We start from the raw sequence: 14,301 nt of genomic DNA, 5'->3' as shown, positions 1-14,301 counted from the left end.
CCTAAAAGAGTCAAGGCAATCTGCAAAAAAAGTACAATGACAATAATGATAGAAGATTTTTATTTTATGGTTTTGGCTATCGTGGCAGCACTCATGGATGTTACAGCCTACAGCCTCGTATCCAACCCAACAAGTCTCGTATACAACTCGGATCGAAAACATTCAAAAGGGTCTATAGCCGTCAAACAAGCAGACAATAAACGAGAACGAAACATCATATTATCATAAACCCCCAGTTTACGAACAAACAATCTCATATACAAAAATACAGGAGAGAAGCGGTCAAAAAAACTGGAAGGTAATGACCTAAAGCCCAGCATGCCGAATTCGCCCGCACAAACATCATAATTCTAGCGCAGCGAGCGCGTAACGCATTTTCATCGATAGGTCGTTCATTAAATCGTTTCCCATCCGCCGTTGTTGATCTCTGATTCCAGCTTGCGGCTGATCGTTGCTGGGACGGCGTGCGACAGCCATACATCGCGCAGCAGGCGATCGTAGCGCTTCTGATTCAGGATTAGTTGGCGGTTGCGGCGAAGGCCGGGGTCGACTTCGCCGTGGCGGTCGAGGTAGGGGGCCCAGTGCCAGGAGCCGTTGTGGTTGTGAAGGTAGAGCACAGTGCACTTGCGGATGTTGATGAAGAGCCCAATGTTCTTGCCGCACCTTCAGTAGAAAAGACTGTTAGTTACCTTAGACAGATTGTAAGGATGTAGGGAAATTACTTTTGGAGATGCTGGTTGCAGCCACCCAGCTTGTTGTGCATGCAGCATACTGCCTGTGAGCAGAATATCTCTCCGCAGAAAAGACAGATACTCGGGTCACTGAGCTCCTTCTTTGAGTTGGGGCAGCGGCGTCGGTTCGCTTCTTCGATCAGGCTGTCGAAGTATTTGGGCAGACCAACAAGCTCGAAGATTGCTGGGTGTGGAAGACTGGGCCAAAGTCGGTGGTCCTCGAATCGGATGCCGGAGCGCGAGGCGTTCCAGTGGAAGATCCATCCCGAGATGACCGCGTCGAAGGGGCTATTGCTCTTGCGCGCAGGGTTAATAGTCATGAAAAACTCATCAATTGAAGGCAGATGCAGGGCCTTGGTGAGTCTGTCGAGCTCCGATGCGCCTACATCAGCGAAACCCAAATGCGGGAAGTCGACGCCATGCTGGACGTGAAGGAGGATCACGGCCTTGCGCAGGAATGTAAGAGCGTAGCTTGAAATAAGGCGATGAAGGGCAATGATGACGGCTGAAGTAGCAGACTCTTCTCCATCCTTCACATAGCCGCTCTCGGCAGGGAACGAGGAGCCCTCGGCGCGTCCAACAGAGTTTGCCTTGAGCTCAGCGACAATCGAGTCGAAGAAGTGTCGTGTAGCACTGTATCGCTCGTTGAAAACCTCGGAACCTGCAAGATCTGCCTCCCCTTGTTGGGCAAGTTCCTCTTTCAGTCCCAAAGGCCACAGGATAAAGGTCACAGCAACCTTGACGATCTCAGCAACGTAGCACATTTGAATCAGATGGCGCATATCGATATGGAGAACTGGAAGCAATGACAGCGAGCACTCAGCCAGGAAAACAAACGTATCCATGGCCAGTAGAGGTTCGATGTTCCTAACATCGTTCAACAACGGGGTGCCGCTCAGGCAAGGATGCCCGCAAAGCAACTGGCAGATTTTCTGACGGTGCATTTCCTGGAACTCGTGTGTCGGGAGGCTCTTGGTGCCTCCGCCGGAATGAACACAACCCACTGCAGCATAGGTCAGGGCTGTCTCCGACAAGACACGCAGATGCGTCAATGTCAGAGGCGGAATCTTGTCCAGCAAAGTTAAGCCTGGTTCTGACTCAACCCCACGTTGAGCAATCTCCACAGCAGCGATACTGAAGCCAAAGCTTCGGATCAGAGAATCAGTATGCACCAGGTCATCATTGTTGATTGTTTCGGGAGGGTTGTTGAAGATCGATTGGATGTGGTTCATCTTGATTGTCTTCTTCAGACGCCTATATATCTGCAGAAGCTCAGTCATAGGGCTGTCCGATGGACTTGAGACTTGCTGTAACGGACTAGGTGGCGAGATATCTTCTGTACCGGGGAACAAGCCTGGCATTGCCATCCGCGATGAGGAGGAAATGAAATGCGGAGGCGCGGCAATGGAAGCAGCTGATGTGACTGAAGAGCTCACCAGCTGGCCGACCTTGGAGGCAAGCGGAGGCACCAGGGTCTTTGAGAGATAGTCGACAAACAAGTCAGAATAAGGCTGCTGATACGCCTTATCCTTTTCGACCATGAGAATAGGGAAATTTTGTGACTGGTTCAAGGTATTCTTCAGCCCTGCGCCCATCCAGTCATCGAAGGAACTCGATGTGCTCAATGCACCGGGGTAGGATTCTTCCTTGCCCTTCCATGTAATTGGAAGGAATGCATTTCCAAGCGCTTTACACAGTGGACACACAAACTCCTTGAGCAATGTGTTCTCGGGATGGTTGCGCGCAATCTGTTGAGTGTGTCGTCTCTGCGTCGCCCCGTAATAAACCTCAAAGCACGAGTAATGCATGATATGACCGCAACCAGTTGTTACGGGTCCGCGCTGGGTGCTCTTCGGGTTGAAGCCCTTGCTAAGGCCAACCTTCTCGCTGATCACCTCACCTCCAGAAGAGTCTAGTCGGCGAATTGTAGTGCGGTTTTCTCCAGAAACACCGAACGGTCGGATATCCTCAGCAGACCTGTCCAGGCTCGTAGGTGTCCGCAGCACTTCACGTATCCTGTCGGGATCTCTGATGTCGGTCTGTCGCAAGATGGTGCTGTCCTGTATAAGAGCAAAAGTACCGTAGAGCCTCGAGTCATTGGTTTCCTCTTGACACAGAATGCAGGTTCCGCTGGGATACTTCCACATTTTCGTTTCCAGGGTAGCCTCTGTCTCTGACTCCAAGTCACTAAAGTCCTCCTCGCCCCAGTCGATATCGCCTTGACTGTTCAAAAACTGTTGCTGCTGTTGCTGGAACTGCGCCATCACTCGCGCTTGTCTTTCCAGGGCCTGCTTCTTCTTGGTTTCCTTCTCACCGTCCAGGTCGATTGCAGGAGAGTTCGTATCGATGCGGTCGAAGGGAAACCTAAGAGTGGCAGTGGCAGAGGTGTATGTCTGCGGGCGCTTCTGCCACAGGCGCTTGAGAATATGGCGAATCTTGGGTCCACAGGAAGAGAACTCGTTCATCACAGAGATTCTCTCCAATAGACCGACAATGGTCAGTTTGCCCACCTTGATCTCACGGGACTTGGACAGAGCATGCAAATTGAACGACTGGCTCTGGTCTGTCTCCATGTCGCCATCTTGAGAGTTGTCTTCCAACACTGCAGCCAGGATAAGGTGTAAAATGACTTGCAGGAAGGTTTCCACGCGCGTAGGAGGAATATTTGGTGTACATTCTTGGCATGAAACGACGTACTCCAGGCACTGGTGGACGATCTGAGCAAAGATCATAGTGCCAGTGAAGCGCGGGAGATCGGAGAAAACACCAGAGCTGATAGGTCGAAGCTTCGGCTCATAGACAATATCGGACGGCTTCTTGCCGGTCTTCTTGGCCTGCCATTCTCTGTAGATACTCTCTGCCTCATCTCGCTGGTTCTTGGTGTAGTGTGCACTGTAAGGATCCACCAGATCGAGATTCTCAGGCTTCAACTCGAAGGTTCCCGAGTCGCTCAATCCCTCTGGGGGACGGAAGTTGGCGACCTCCTCGAGCACATCCTGGAACTCATCAGAGTCAAGCAGCTTGTCGCTCAGGCGAGTCGAGAGATCAGAGAAGGAGAGAGGCTTGAAACACAAGACATGAGCGATGTCACGGCTGATGTTTTCCTTGGTCAGATGAGTGCTATCATCAATTGCAGTCAAGGAGGTACGATCTGTCAACAGAATGACCAACAGATGGACGAATTCCTCGGCGACATCAACAATCTGGGAATCTTCATAGCCAGATCGAGGCATGTAGTTGCGAGACATCCAGTCGACCATACCAAATCGGTGCGCAATCGATGCAAGAACCCGGTTAGGGTCGCATGTCACCATCGCGGTTTGCAGAAGGAAGATATCCCGGTAGTAGGCAAAGTCTCGAGAAGACACACCACGGTATTGGGACATCTGATGTCGAAGACTCAGACCATTCCGCACCCACATACCGGCTTTCATCTGCGCAAGCCAGGCGCACACTCTCAGAGGGTAATCGAACATGGCCAGAAGAAGATCCTCGGGGCCGAGAGTGAGAAGATTCTCGTCGACGGGCTTCCCAGCAATCTTGAGAGTATGAAGCTCGTCTCTGGCATTTTGCGCAGCTTCGAAAAGGACACTGCGCATCACCCCACTGCTCACTCCACGTCCACACTCAATGAGCCATGACAGAGTATAATGGAGCGCATGGTGGAAACTGATAGAGCCCTTCTCTACCACAAATTCGACCACCCGGTGGCATGGAATCTGGCCGGATCTACCGATTTCGAAATCGAAGGGCGGCAGAGTCTTAAAGCGGATTTCCTCCTTGATTTCTGCCTGCTCGAACCGCTTGCGTTCCACACCCGTGGAGTGAATAATCGCGGTGAGAGTGGTAGTCTTGATCGCCCGCAAAAGATTATGACCGTCATCGATTTCAGGGTTTCGGAACGATTCGCAGAATTGGCGGCAAAGTCGGTTGATCTCCCGCATAAGGATCGATGCACTGATCCACGCATCGGTCTCATATTCGACATGCTCACCCACCGCGCGCACATTGGGACAAATACCCTGAGACAACTTGACTAGATCCAGGAACTGAGGCAGATACTGTTCTTCTGTGCGAACACGGTGCTGGACATACTCAGACTGAAGAAGATATCGCAAGTCAAGGAAGAAGTGATAGAGGCGTCTGTTGGTCACTGAGCCAGAATCAAATGCCAAGGTGGCGTTTGGATTGACGGCTTGAGGTTCACCAACTTGCCTTGTTGTCAGGAAAGTATAGAGAATAGACATCACCTTAGTGAGGAAGTTTCCCCGGTAGACAATTTCCTCGGTGATTGAAGGTGTCGTGAGCAGTTGCAACGAGAGGTTGACAATAGAGTGGTCCGGCTCTCGGTCTGCAATGAGATAGAGCTGCGCAAGGGCAGTGTACAATGCAGACAAGCGGAGACCCATGATACGCTTAAATTGTGGAACATTGACAACAGTGCTGATGTAGAGGTCCCGCAGGTCAGTGCGCGTCTTCTTCCACAGCCGGAGGTCGAAAAGGACCAGCCAGTCGAGACGAGTACGCTGCCACAGGTCCTCATAAGGAGCGACCTTTTCGCCAGGGGCAGGCATAGGTGGCCGCACTTCCCAGTGGCCTTCGGTTCTCGCCGGGGTTGGTTTGACCACGGCGTGGGGAGTCCTTGGGATGGATACGTAGCTTTGGGAGCCCGATGCGGTTGCATCGGACTGCTCCTGTTGAGGAAGCTGCTCTTCTGGTTCTTCAGGCGGAGGACTATGTCGAGGTGGACGAGTCAGATCAGCCAGAATGCGCTCAGCAAGAGCAAGTTCGTCGTCTGGGCCCATGTCCATGTCCATGTCACCATCGTCACCATCAGCTTCAGCCTGAAGCCGAGCAAGCTCGAGTTCCATCTCATCATCTTCGTCATCGGCGTCATCATGAGCTTCCACGTAGTCTTCATCCTCATCCAGCTCGTTGCCTTCTTCAGCATCGTCATCTTCAACATCGTCTTCCGTCGCTAACATAATCTGGCCGTGTGGCGGCAGAGTAAGCATGACTGTCCGGCCAGGAAGATGCGAATCGGCTCGCTGGTGATCGTCAATGCCCTTCCTGCCGATCTCGGCATTGTAGGCTCCGCTTCCTTTCCTCCAAGGACTGAGCATCTCTTCACAAATGATTTGTCTGAAGATCTCATTATCATCGAGGATACTGTAGCCAGCAATATCTGCCAGCCACTCGACTATTGTCCCGCACATTTGTTCACGGAATGTGTCGCGGGCGGAGCGTACTGTGACTGTCACCTTGATCTCCTCGATAATCTTGGACACTGCCAGCAGTCTCTGAAGATCCTTCGAGTACCTAATCACGCTTCGACCGATGTCGTTGGTCTCATGTGCTCGTGCAACGCCAAAGCTGTCTCGTTCGCGACAGGCACGGGTGACCTGATGGGCCACGTCTCGGATCGTGTGCTTCTCATCGTTCCATAGCATCACAGCAAACTCGGGTTCTTCTTCCTCCAGGTCGCCTTCACCGTACCAACCCGAACGCAGTCTTGAAGCTTCTTCATCTGCCTTGATTCCCTCGACAGTTTTCCCTAAACGCAATTGCTCGGGCGAACAAGAAATGACATCACAGAAATAGTCCAGCACGCGCGAGATCGTTAACCGGATCGTAGATACCAGCTCAGACGGAAGCTGTCTTTGCTCTCGCTCTTTCTCCTTGGCATGACCACTGTCTGTATGAATCGCGCAGAAAAGTGGTAGCCGCCAAGCCTCCTCGTCACCGCAGTCACAGCAGCCGCAGTTACCGGAGGACAGTGAAATCTGATATTGGTGACCCGTATGGTCTGAAGAATCGAAACATCGGCTGCAAAGCACGCAAGTATCATCCGCAGCGCAGGTCACGCAGCGATAGGTGGCTTCCCCCGCTCGGAAGATGTGACCGCATCGCTTGCCCCGCGCAGCCTCGCTATACTCGGCACCTTCGCGGGCGCCGTGGGCTTCGGCCAGCTTCCACGGGCCTGTCGGCACACCACCGGGGAACAGGTGACGTATCAGCTCTTCGTTGTGTCCGACCAGCGATCGGAAGAGAAGCTCTAGCAAGTCCTTTTCCGCCGTTGGGCTGTAGCGGTAGTTGTGCTGCGCGGGCAATCGTAGAAGGCCATCACCGAGGATTCTCTCACATTCTGCGAGCATGGGCATGACTTGGGCTTCGGAGGGAAGTATAGGGTAGGGGCCGCTCGGCTGCCACGGACGTAAGGACGGAAAGCCGTTGGTGCGGTGGACAAGACTCGAGATGCTCTAAATCGGGCGGAGCGAGTGTTTCGAAACCGTACAGGATCTGTGGTCGAGAATGGAACTCCGACTGATTCGAAGAGAAGTGCAATCTTAGCACTGGGTCGTTTCAAGTGTGCCTGGCTTTCTGAGGCCCGAAGATTGTAGTGGGGGGAAGAGACAGGCGAGATGTGGATCGATGAGGTCGACAAGCAGATCGAACCAGCCACAGTGCATTCGTCAAATATGACGCGACGAGTGGTAAAATTATACACCAGATCACAGAGAAATGGGAATAAAGAGTTACAAATGTACAGAGTGAAATAAAGCTCGGAAAGTAGGTCTAGTCAAGTAAGGCATTTTTCGCTATGACATCGACGGCACTTGGGAGCGGTCTCCAAACGCCACAGCAATCCACGCTACGTCCACATTCAGGTCAAGATTGTTAAGAATCGTGTCAAATACACACTTCAAAGTTCTATCCGTACAAGTTCGCAGGTGGAATAGAGCAAGAGTAAAATCACAGGGGTCCCTCCGCTTTTTCCATGTCCCCTTTACCGCGGTATATCTGAACCGCAGCTATCACGTATCGGTTCCTTTACTCATCGTCCTCCTCCTCAGCGGCAACGAGGTACCGGGGCTTAATGTCCTTCCATTGACGCTGTAAAAGAGATAAACGTGTTAGCAAGCGATTCGCGAGGTTCGTTCCGGGTTCCGCCGCGGTCAGGGGATAGGGCCGAGGAAACATACACCAGCGTTCCAGGTATCCCAGATCTTGTTGGAGGCAGTATCGAAAGTCCTAGGTCGCAAGATATTCAGTCAGGGATTCCGTACGGCACGAAGGGAGGTCCGGATGTAACGCACAGCTCGAAAGCGAAGGCACCGGCGAAGATGGTAGTCAGGAAGACGGCGTTCCTGCGAATGAGGGACCTAAACGCGACAAAAGCCTATGGTTAGACTCGAAACAAGCAATTGCGACCATGTCAAGGCGGAGAGACGTGCTGGTAGATAATGTTGGAGATCTGGAGATGCGACGACAAGTCAGTCAAGAACCCCAATGTGCGGGGGATCGGAAGCCCCCAATGAAGGGAGAAGGTGAACATACGCCCATTGTGACTGTGAGGAAGTGACACGACTAGAAACGGCGAACCGAGGCGGGGGGAGAAGTCAAGAGATGGCGGAGGTTAAAGAGAGACGAGGACGAAGTTCGCAGGAACGAAAAGCTGCGGGAATTCCCGGTCCGCTGATTGGCCGCTGGCCACCACCAGTCCGGCCATCCGCCCTCGTTGTTTTTTCCAGTTGAACTTTGTCACCTTTTTACACTTTGCATTCTTGCGTTTCCTACGGGGGTTGGGTCTTCGGGCTTGTTTTCGTGACTACTTTCTATTTTGTCCCCCCGGATCTCCATTCAACATGGCCTCGAACGTCTCCAAGGCCGGAATCACCACCGACGCCAACACCGGCGAACGATACATTCCCTCATCCGTTCGTGCAGATGGCTCCAAACGCAAGGAGATTCGTGTACGACCTGGATACAAGCCCCCGGAGGACGTGGAGCTATACAAGAATCGCGCCGCGGCCGCCTGGAAAAACCGTGGTGCACGAGGTGGGGTGCCGGGTGCGGAAGCCCCGAGCAGCGAAGACGACAAGAATACGCAAATTCCCAGCACCACAGCAAGCAACAAGAACGCCAAACGCAGAGAAGCCAAGAGGAAGGCCAAGGAGGCCGAGGGATTTGACGGTACCATTGAGAAGAAAGGTTCGGACTCGGACAACTGGAGGGCCCCTCCTAAGGAGGAAAAGAAGCCCGCTGAAGAACCCGTGGATGTCGAGGCCGAGAATGAGAAGAAGGCTCGCAACCTGAAGAAAAAGCTGAGACAGGCGCGGGACCTTCGCGATAAGAAGAACTCGGGCGAGGCCCTGCTACCAGAGCAGTTGGAGAAGGTCATTAAGATCCAGGAGCTTATGCGACAGCTGGATGCTCTTGGATTTGACTCCAATGGCGATAAGAAGGAGAACAACAAACTGGAGAACCCCTGAACTCTTCGGCTTTTGTTTTTTCATCCATACGATGCTCCTGGCCGAGTAGAATTCTAAGCACATCACATCATCATGACCTGATCATGTGCTTCAAGACCCGATCAAGCTCCCGCCGACAGGCTGTGGCATCTCAGAGATGCATCTCGACCCACCAGGCTAAATGGAATTTGATTTCGGCTTCCATCAGCTTGCTTCCACCAGCCTCGATCAGCATGTGCACCATTGAGCAACTATTGCTTCCATTAACATCGGCAATTTTTTCTTACATGTCCCGCCCTGTACGCATGATCAAGGCGAGTAACGGTGGAAAGTCTCTGTTCGCCCACGAATCTCGGTTATCGAGATAGAGCAATTGTACATGACCTTGAGCCACATGGGCAGGTCCCTGTCGGAGAAGTCAAGAGTTCGGAATGGGCCTCTGTCTATCGATATTTTCCGTCCAGTATATAAATTTCCAGTCCCGAATGCAACTATTTTACAAATATCTACTGTATATCCCATCAACTCAACGCACTCTAGTTGACTTAAGATCATAATCGAAAAGTCGGACCGGAGCTGTAGGAATGCCGCCTTCGAAATCCCAATCCCGATAATTGTATTCAGTCCAAGGTCCACCCGGCTGGCCATCCTCCGTCTTTGCGGGCAGAGTCATGCGACCGGTGCCGAGTCCTGCAGCTAGAATACCCGATCTCACGCAGTCACCCACACCTATACCGGCGTACCAGTTCCCAGCGAGAACGAGCCGGCGATTGAAGTCGTTGCGGACAGTTTTGGACAACGAATACATGCGATCAAGATGACCGACAGTGTACTGAGGAACGGCATCTTTCTGCAACCGGCTTCGCGCCAAGGTGGGGGCATCTGTGATGCCCAAATGTCTCTGGAGCATGGCGCGAGCCATTTTCACAGCCGAGTCATGGTCTGGATAGTCGCTGTCTTTCCATCCATCCCAATAATGGCCACCCATCATGATGGTCAATTTGGTGCCAGGAGCGGTATCTTGCGATTCATCGCGGTCCGGGTGTAGAGCATTCTGGCCGGTGCTGGTAGCTGAAGCGAAGATCACGCCTAGGCCGCACTCGGGGTTCTGGTCGGCTGGGATGGAGCGAGGAATCAGATAACCAAATCCTTCGACGGGTAGAAGGTTGGGATTCGGGTAATAAAGATTGATCACCATGATAGTGGTAGCGTAATTATGCGCCTGAAGTTTATTGATCGTGTCGTAAGGTGGGGCCTTTTGATTGGGATGATTTGTTCTTGACTCCAAGATCTTCGACAAAGCAGGCGTAGGGAGGGCAGCAATGACGCGGTTGAACCTTTCAGTGCCGGACTTCGCTGTTTGGATCTATGGAGAGTAAGATTCACGGCGGTATGGTAAAGGCAAAAAAAGACACTTACGCTTATTGAGTCAGAGCCTTGCCGCTGGATCATGGACTTGATATCTGTGCCGGTCATGATCTTGACTTTGTCTGATTTCTTTAAGGCAGTCTCCAGACCCTCGACAAGCTGCTGTGTTCCTCCCTTGAGGGTAAAAGTAGAAGCCCGTACCACGTCTGCCCGTTCAGGTAAGAATTCTTCTGACTTCTGAGTCCGGCTTATCAAACTCGAGCCAATGAAATCGTCCATGAGTGCAGACGTCTTTTGTTGAACAGCACGATCGAACATGCCTCGAAAGATGCCGACGTCGTCTAAGTTTCGAAGAGAGCCAAGAATGGTCTGGGCACTCAATTGATCGATATCTCCGGCATATATACCGTGCATCACGGCAGAAAGCAAGTTCTCTGCTATGTTTGGATGGAATCGGCGGGAAATGAAGCTTGCGATGGACTCATCTTCTTGCCATTCAGAAGGGGGTCGTGACGGCTGGGTAGGTTCGAGAAGAAAGCCTGACAATGCATTCTTAAAAAGAGGTTCAGCTTGGAGTGTTTGAAATAATTGCGTGATACTGTTGATGCTATTCGTGATCGAGGATAGGTCTAGGGAGGGAATTTTGACGAGATGATCTGGATAGTAGATGAAACGGTTCCTCGCCGCCGAGCTCTTTCTAGAGGTCGTAATGACCTGGTCAAGCAAGCCTAATTCCGTGATCTTTGAAAGCAAGTCAGCATATCGTTTCAATGGCGCGAGATATTCAATTGGAGGGAGATTACCATGTTAATGAGAGGCAGTGAAGCCGGGAACGAGCTTCTCAGCGTGCGCGGGCCATACTCAAATAGCACATGCCCGCCATCGACAGGAATTTTCTCAGACTGGAGCCATCCCCCGAGTCGGGGCTCTTTCTCGTAGAGCGTGATGCCGGTGCATTGCGGGTCGTGTGACGCCTGCCACACAGACGTGAGGCCGGTGATGCCACCGCCGACTACCGCGAGATTGTAGGCGCGCCGATGGGACCGGGGGATAGAAACTAGGGGCTTGCGGCCGGGTCTGAGCCCCCTCGAGACACCTGGTAACCGCATTTCAGCAATGGTCTGGCCACAAGGCTTCCAAGGTGGTTGTAGCTGTAGTCTCGAAGGTCCCCAGAGCCGGGGGTTTCGCGACTTACTTAAGCTGGCGCCGAACCCCGGGAACGCTGCAGGCCAATTTACAATCTTGCAACCTACGATTTTACGATTAATTTGAATCATTGAGGTGGTATCGATCGCGTCACATTATTCTTTTCGTGAATACCGGGGATATCTATGTACAGACAAATGGGACTCAAAATATCCTAAGACTAGCAAAAATGCATCGAAGTATGAACGCCTTCCCCAATCTTTCATCATCACAGATCGGATTGTACACAATATTGCTCCTCTAAGGAGCTCTCTTTCTCCAGCACGGAATCGGTTGATGTCATCAGTCAATTAAGGCGGAGTCAAGCGGTCATTTCCTGGCCCTGAGACCCGTCGGCACTAGCCTCAGGCTTGATCAACTCCTCCGTCCCTTCCTCGCCATCGACAAACTTGCGTTCGCTGACATGAGTGCCGGAGTTGGGAGTCCAGACCTTGTCATTGAACGCACCCCGCTGGCCCTCGGCGTGCTTGTAAGGGCAGCTGGGGTTCATGCAGGGGTTAAACTTGCAGGCGGTCTGGACATGTGTGAACTTGCATCCCTCAGTCTTGCAGTCGGCTCCATTGCGGCAGAGCGGCATGCTGGGGTGCTTGAAGTGGCAGAACTTGTTGGTGCAGTGAGGGTAGAATTTGCACATCTCCTCGGCCTGGTGTGCAGATCTGACTGCCGGTGACGGGTGACGGCCAGTACATTTGCGGTTCTTGCAAGCGGCACCAAAGGAGCAGACATCAGCGGGGTCAATCGAGGTGCCTTCGGGGGCTGCAGGCGACTGGTGGGCGAATGGGCAGTCGTTGCGTGTGCATCGGAGGTTGAAACGGCAAACGCTGTCGGTGTTGCTCTCGTCCTGCTCTCCACCCATTCCGGTATCCATGTCGACATCGCCTCCCTCTTGGCGCTGCTTCGGCGCGCCTTTTTGGAAACGTCCACCGCGGCCTGGACGCTGGACACGGTCACCGAGCGGGCGGCCAGACTGGCCATTCTGGAAGGAAGGATTGATAGCGGGGGAGCTAAAGCCGGGCATGAGTTGAGACATCATCCGTGCCTGTTCCTCCAACATCGACATGATCTGCATCTGGTTTTCGGGGCTCATTTGCATCATGCCGTTACCCATATTGGGACCCATCCCCATGCCGCCCATATTCCGACCTCCGCGGCCCTGTCTGCCACCCCGCTGGTCTCGACCGCGACCACCGATGCGGCCTTGTTGTCCGTTAACACGGTGCAAAGCGGCGTCGCCTGCGCGATCCATATTGCGGTTGAGTTGGTTCAACATTCTCCCTCGGCCACCTTGTCGTTGATTTCCGTTACGCATCGACTTGGGTCCAGTGGGTCTGTAGATAAGGGACAAGGTCAGTATGTTGCAAGGTCATTTAAGTTCAAGAGGCATCTCACATGGAATCAGCCGTGCCACCCATCTCCGAATCTTGTCCATTTCCATCAAATCCCTGCGCCTGGGTAGGTCCTTGTCCAAACGAAGGAGCCTGCCCTGCTGCAGGTTGACTTGAAACACCGTTGATCTGATGGTTAAGAATCTCAACCTGTCCAAAGAGCCATCTTGAGAATTCCAGCGCTTGTGTGTCGCCCTCTTCAAGACCTAGGAAATCGTTCGAGAGTTCGGTCGCAAGTTGTTCTTGGGTCTTGCCGTTGACCAGCATCAGGACGATGTATTCAATGAGAGCAGACTCTTGGCCGTCGTCCGTACTCCAGCCCATTTCTACCAATTTCGGCTTGATGACGTCGGCAACAGCCGCCGCCAGGGGCGAGTCCTGGGCAATAGACGGAAGCATGTCGGGGAGTTGAGGCGAGGAAAGTGATGTTCGAAGAAGAGCCCGAACGTGGGAGGTCGGCGTTTCGCGCCACCAGGGAAAGACGCGCGTTCAACGAGTTCAGCGCACAAAAAAGTAAGGGTAAGGCGAGCTTGGGGTGTTGCGCCTATGAATTCGCGTGTAGTGAAGTGGTGCTCTGGGTTGCGAGGTAGCAAGAAATCAGTTTTCAGCAGAGAAGTTGATGTCGCTCCGTTAGTCAGCTGTTCCCTTATTTGTCAGGCATGAATATTCTTTTCACGTGACTTCAAAATCCTTTGGTCGACTTGGATCATAGTCACGTGGCCATGGCGCCTGCAGGCGCATCGGACATAATACTCCTAAAAAGACTACGCGCTGCCATTATGGTCGTATATATGATCTGTTCTTGGATGATATGCTCCAAAACCAAAAAGAAACACTCTGTGGGGGCTAGGTTATGGCTTTTTCCCAAGTTAGTCAGCAGTTGTTGATTATTTTTGGGAGAATTCGGACAAATGCGGTGTGTACCTATGTAGGCGCGTCAAAGCCCTTAGCAGAGCCTCATTCGCATTCATGCCAATTTTAGACCAGCTTTACAGGAGACTATCCAGTGACTGGGCACATTAAATTGAAAGTTACCCTATGCACCCTTACAGAGTATACCTCACTTCGGATTTCGCGAAGGCTTCTCACGCATGCCCCATCTGGGTATGAGAACCTGCAATACCTAGGTAGGCAGATCGCGGGAGAGTATATTGTTGGCAGGTGCAGATTCTTACAGGATTGTATTGCATTATTTCTCGCTTTCCTTTCATCCAATGGGCTTGTGGTTTAGTGGTATAATACCCCCTTAGCATGGGGGTGGTCCGGGGTTCGATTCCCCGCGAGTCCATTTTTGCCATCCGGATCGCCGGACCACACTGGAATATTTTTGCACTTCGTTTTTATTGAATGGCTGTGTTA

The 14,301-nt window shown here is 52.4% G+C and overlaps 5 protein-coding genes across 5 annotated transcripts; 1 reads left to right on the top strand and 4 right to left on the bottom strand.

Annotated features, from left to right (window-relative positions):
• Positions 1–395: 395 nt before the first annotated feature.
• N7498_002644 (putative ubiquitin-protein ligase E3 component (UBR1)) lies at positions 396–6,892 on the bottom strand (the record flags this gene model as incomplete). The annotated part of the gene is made up of 2 exons (XM_058449706.1): positions 396–663; positions 723–6,892. The coding sequence occupies 2 exons, from the start codon at positions 6,890–6,892 to the stop codon at positions 396–398; spliced, it is 6,438 nt and encodes a 2,145-aa protein (XP_058312050.1).
• Positions 6,893–7,562: 670 nt separating this feature from the next.
• Positions 7,563–8,075, bottom strand: N7498_002643 (cytochrome b-c1 complex subunit 9; the record flags this gene model as incomplete). The annotated part of the gene is made up of 4 exons (XM_058449705.1): positions 7,563–7,625; positions 7,715–7,763; positions 7,829–7,911; positions 8,070–8,075. The coding sequence occupies 4 exons, from the start codon at positions 8,073–8,075 to the stop codon at positions 7,563–7,565; spliced, it is 201 nt and encodes a 66-aa protein (XP_058312049.1).
• Positions 8,076–8,377: 302 nt separating this feature from the next.
• Positions 8,378–9,004, top strand: N7498_002642 (putative RNA binding protein Pym; the record flags this gene model as incomplete). Its single annotated transcript, XM_058449704.1, has 1 exon — positions 8,378–9,004. The coding sequence occupies one exon, from the start codon at positions 8,378–8,380 to the stop codon at positions 9,002–9,004; it is 627 nt and encodes a 208-aa protein (XP_058312048.1).
• Positions 9,005–9,509: 505 nt separating this feature from the next.
• hem14 (oxygen-dependent protoporphyrinogen oxidase) lies at positions 9,510–11,460 on the bottom strand (the record flags this gene model as incomplete). The annotated part of the gene is made up of 3 exons (XM_058449703.1): positions 9,510–10,349; positions 10,403–11,092; positions 11,155–11,460. 3 exons carry the CDS (start codon positions 11,458–11,460, stop codon positions 9,510–9,512), a joined length of 1,836 nt encoding a protein of 611 aa, XP_058312047.1.
• Positions 11,461–11,858: 398 nt separating this feature from the next.
• On the bottom strand, positions 11,859–13,341 carry N7498_002640 (mRNA-binding protein NAB2; the record flags this gene model as incomplete). The annotated part of the gene is made up of 2 exons (XM_058449702.1): positions 11,859–12,885; positions 12,947–13,341. The coding sequence occupies 2 exons, from the start codon at positions 13,339–13,341 to the stop codon at positions 11,859–11,861; spliced, it is 1,422 nt and encodes a 473-aa protein (XP_058312046.1).
• Between the last annotated feature and the right edge of the window lie 960 nt (positions 13,342–14,301).

Source organism: Penicillium cinerascens (genome assembly GCF_028974065.1).
Source record: "Penicillium cinerascens strain IBT 15544 chromosome Unknown contig_1_segment0_segment0, whole genome shotgun sequence".
Lineage (NCBI taxonomy): Eukaryota > Fungi > Ascomycota > Eurotiomycetes > Eurotiales > Aspergillaceae > Penicillium > Penicillium cinerascens.
Note: the sequence above shows the minus strand (reverse complement) of the source record. Positions and strands in the feature narration are given on the sequence as shown.